Genomic DNA, 2,560 nt, shown 5'->3' with positions numbered 1-2,560 from the left:
CATAAGAAGATAATACCGATGGTAATTTAGTTTTTTTGTTTGGTATTCTCTTTTGTTTTGGATTAATATTTTCTTTTGGCAAAAATATAAAATTTTTTAATTGACTATTTTCCGGTGATTGTAAGTTTTTGGAAAAAGTTTCTTTGCCATAAATTCCTGCATTTCTTGTACTATCACAATTATCTTGCAAGAAATGTATAGAATCACTCGAATTTTGCAATAACTGCAGAGAGTTACATAAATTATCTTGTAATAATTGTAGAGAATTATCTGAAGTATTTTGCAATAATTGCAGAGGGTCACATGGTGTATCTTGTAATAACTTCACTGAATCATATAAGACATCTTGTGATTGTACAGAATTTTCTTTATCAACCTCATAAACAAGTAAATGAATACTAGAATTGTTACTTCTATCAACCACNTGTAGAAAAACTATTTATTAGTATTTAATTCTGTAAACTGATTGTGCAGTATTTTTACTGCAAATGTTAATAAATTTGATAATGTTTATTAGTGTTTTATTAAATATTTTATACATATCTATTTAATTTATCTTGATTAAAACTTAAGGTAACTTAATATTACAATAGATTAGAAGTGTTTTGTAATTAGATAGAAGTAATTTTTAATTTACTGGTTGCAAACTTCTTTCTTGTGCCATCTCAATAATTTTATTTTCTTTGATTTCATGTGGTATTTCAGACATTATTTCGATTGGTGAGCTAGCTTGCTGCAAAAATATTGTTGATATTAATTTTTAGATTTAAAACAATTAGGTATATTCTGGATTATATATAATAAAATGATTACTTACACTTACATCTAAAAATTCAAAAGTATTAATCTGGTTTTTACGAGAATCTGTTTGTATCTTCTTCCAAACAAAAAAAAGATTTTTATCTTCAGTTGCACCNGTCCATTCATTAGATATATTAGATCTAAATGCTTCCAACGTATTTGTATCAATATACTTGTCAAAATTTTTAAGAAAAGAGGCACTTGAGTTTATTTCAATATCAGTAGCTGCCTGCTCATTTTCTGTAGACATATTTTGTTGTCTTATAAATACTTTCGAAAAGTCTACAGCTCCTACATTGAACGGATAAAGACCACAGATTTTAAATCCATTTGAAAGAATCTTTTGCAAATTCATGCCATCAAACACTTTTTTGAGCAAAGATAAAAAGTCTTCCTTTTTCACACTTAAAATTTCTTTATCAATTCTGTATAAGTTGACCATTTTTTTCCAATAACTTTTGAGCGGGGAAAAAAAGCTAACATCNATGGGCTGCAAGAAGTGTGTGGTATTTGGTGGTAAGGCAATCAAATTTATTTGATGCAAGTGACAAAATTCACTCAACGGTTGTGTCAAATGAGATACGTGTCCATCCAAATAAAGAATAACTGGCAGTGTAATGCCACTTTTTATGAGCCAAGGATAAAACTTATTAGCAATATACTCAAAAAACAGTGTTGCCGTCATCCAACTTTTATCAGAATGTCCAGCACAAAATTCTTCTGGCATTGTAACGTAAATGGAAGAAGGCACACGTTTATATGCAAACACAACCATGGTTGGTGCTAATTGCCCAGCTGCATTAGCAGTAACAAGCACGGTTACATTTTCTTTTTCATTATTATTCACAATGTTGTAAATATTTTTGGATCCTTTTTCTGCCAAAACAGCACTTCCTTTACGATTCAGCATTAAAGCTGTTTNGTCCGTATTGAATATTCTTGAGGGATCAATATTTTGTAACTGTTCTTTTTTTAAATAGTCATCTATATTTTGAAACCATTTTTTCACAGAAGTTTCTGAAACTAACGCTCGAGAGAGCGTAACATTTTCACACATTCTCTTCGATAATTCGGGATGTCTTTTTAAAAAAGCAGCATACCAATGCCGTCCTGGACGATCGTCTACAAATGGATTCGGCTTATTCAGTTTTTTTACGATCATTGCCACACTATTTATTAAATGGTCCTTTGTCACTGGACAGCCACGAGAAGACATAAACAAAATCCATTTTACTAAATCACTTTCTTCTAAGTCACTCAACACACTACTTGGACCAGGCTTATCTCTGCTGTATTTATTGATGACTTTACTATGAATTGACGACCGAGGAATGTTATAAAGTCTGCTGGCTGCATTAATAGATGTTCCAGACTTTACAGCTTCCAAAGCTTTCAACATAGCCTCTTTACTATATATTTTTCTCTTTATTTTTGAGATGCCGCTTATTTTAGTAACTGTTATAATAAGAATAATAAATTAATATGTTTTAAGAGTACAATAAGTACCTACTCATTAAAAAATAAATATGTTAATTCTACCTGATTTGTTTTTGGTGAGCAACCTGACTCGAACTCATGCCACAACAAGACAGAGGTTAGAAAAAACATACGCTTGAAGGGGCACACTAACATGAACAAGCTTCAAATTGTGCGGTAATAGTGGACACGATTTAAAAAATAATAAGAATGCTTTTAAAGTACTTTTTTTTGTTTTTTCTATAAAGTTAAACTCTTTTCACATAAAATACTGCAATTCAAT

General features: G+C 30.3%; 1 protein-coding gene across 1 annotated transcript; it reads right to left on the bottom strand.

Moving 5' to 3' along the window:
• Positions 1-525: 525 nt before the first annotated feature.
• Positions 526-2,200, bottom strand: LOC109861879 (CENP-B homolog protein 2-like). The gene is made up of 2 exons (XM_020441717.1): positions 818-2,200; positions 526-733 (listed from the first exon to the last, which is right to left on the bottom strand). The coding sequence occupies exons 1-2, from the start codon at positions 2,198-2,200 to the stop codon at positions 629-631; spliced, it is 1,488 nt and encodes a 495-aa protein (XP_020297306.1). The 3' UTR covers positions 526-628.
• Positions 2,201-2,560: the final 360 nt, after the last annotated feature.

The sequence above is a fragment of the Pseudomyrmex gracilis genome, unplaced genomic scaffold (assembly GCF_002006095.1).
Source record: "Pseudomyrmex gracilis isolate BER0280 unplaced genomic scaffold, ASM200609v1 scaffold_1114, whole genome shotgun sequence".
Taxonomy (NCBI): Eukaryota; Metazoa; Arthropoda; class Insecta; order Hymenoptera; family Formicidae; genus Pseudomyrmex; species Pseudomyrmex gracilis.
This window is presented reverse-complemented; position numbering and strand designations above follow the sequence as displayed.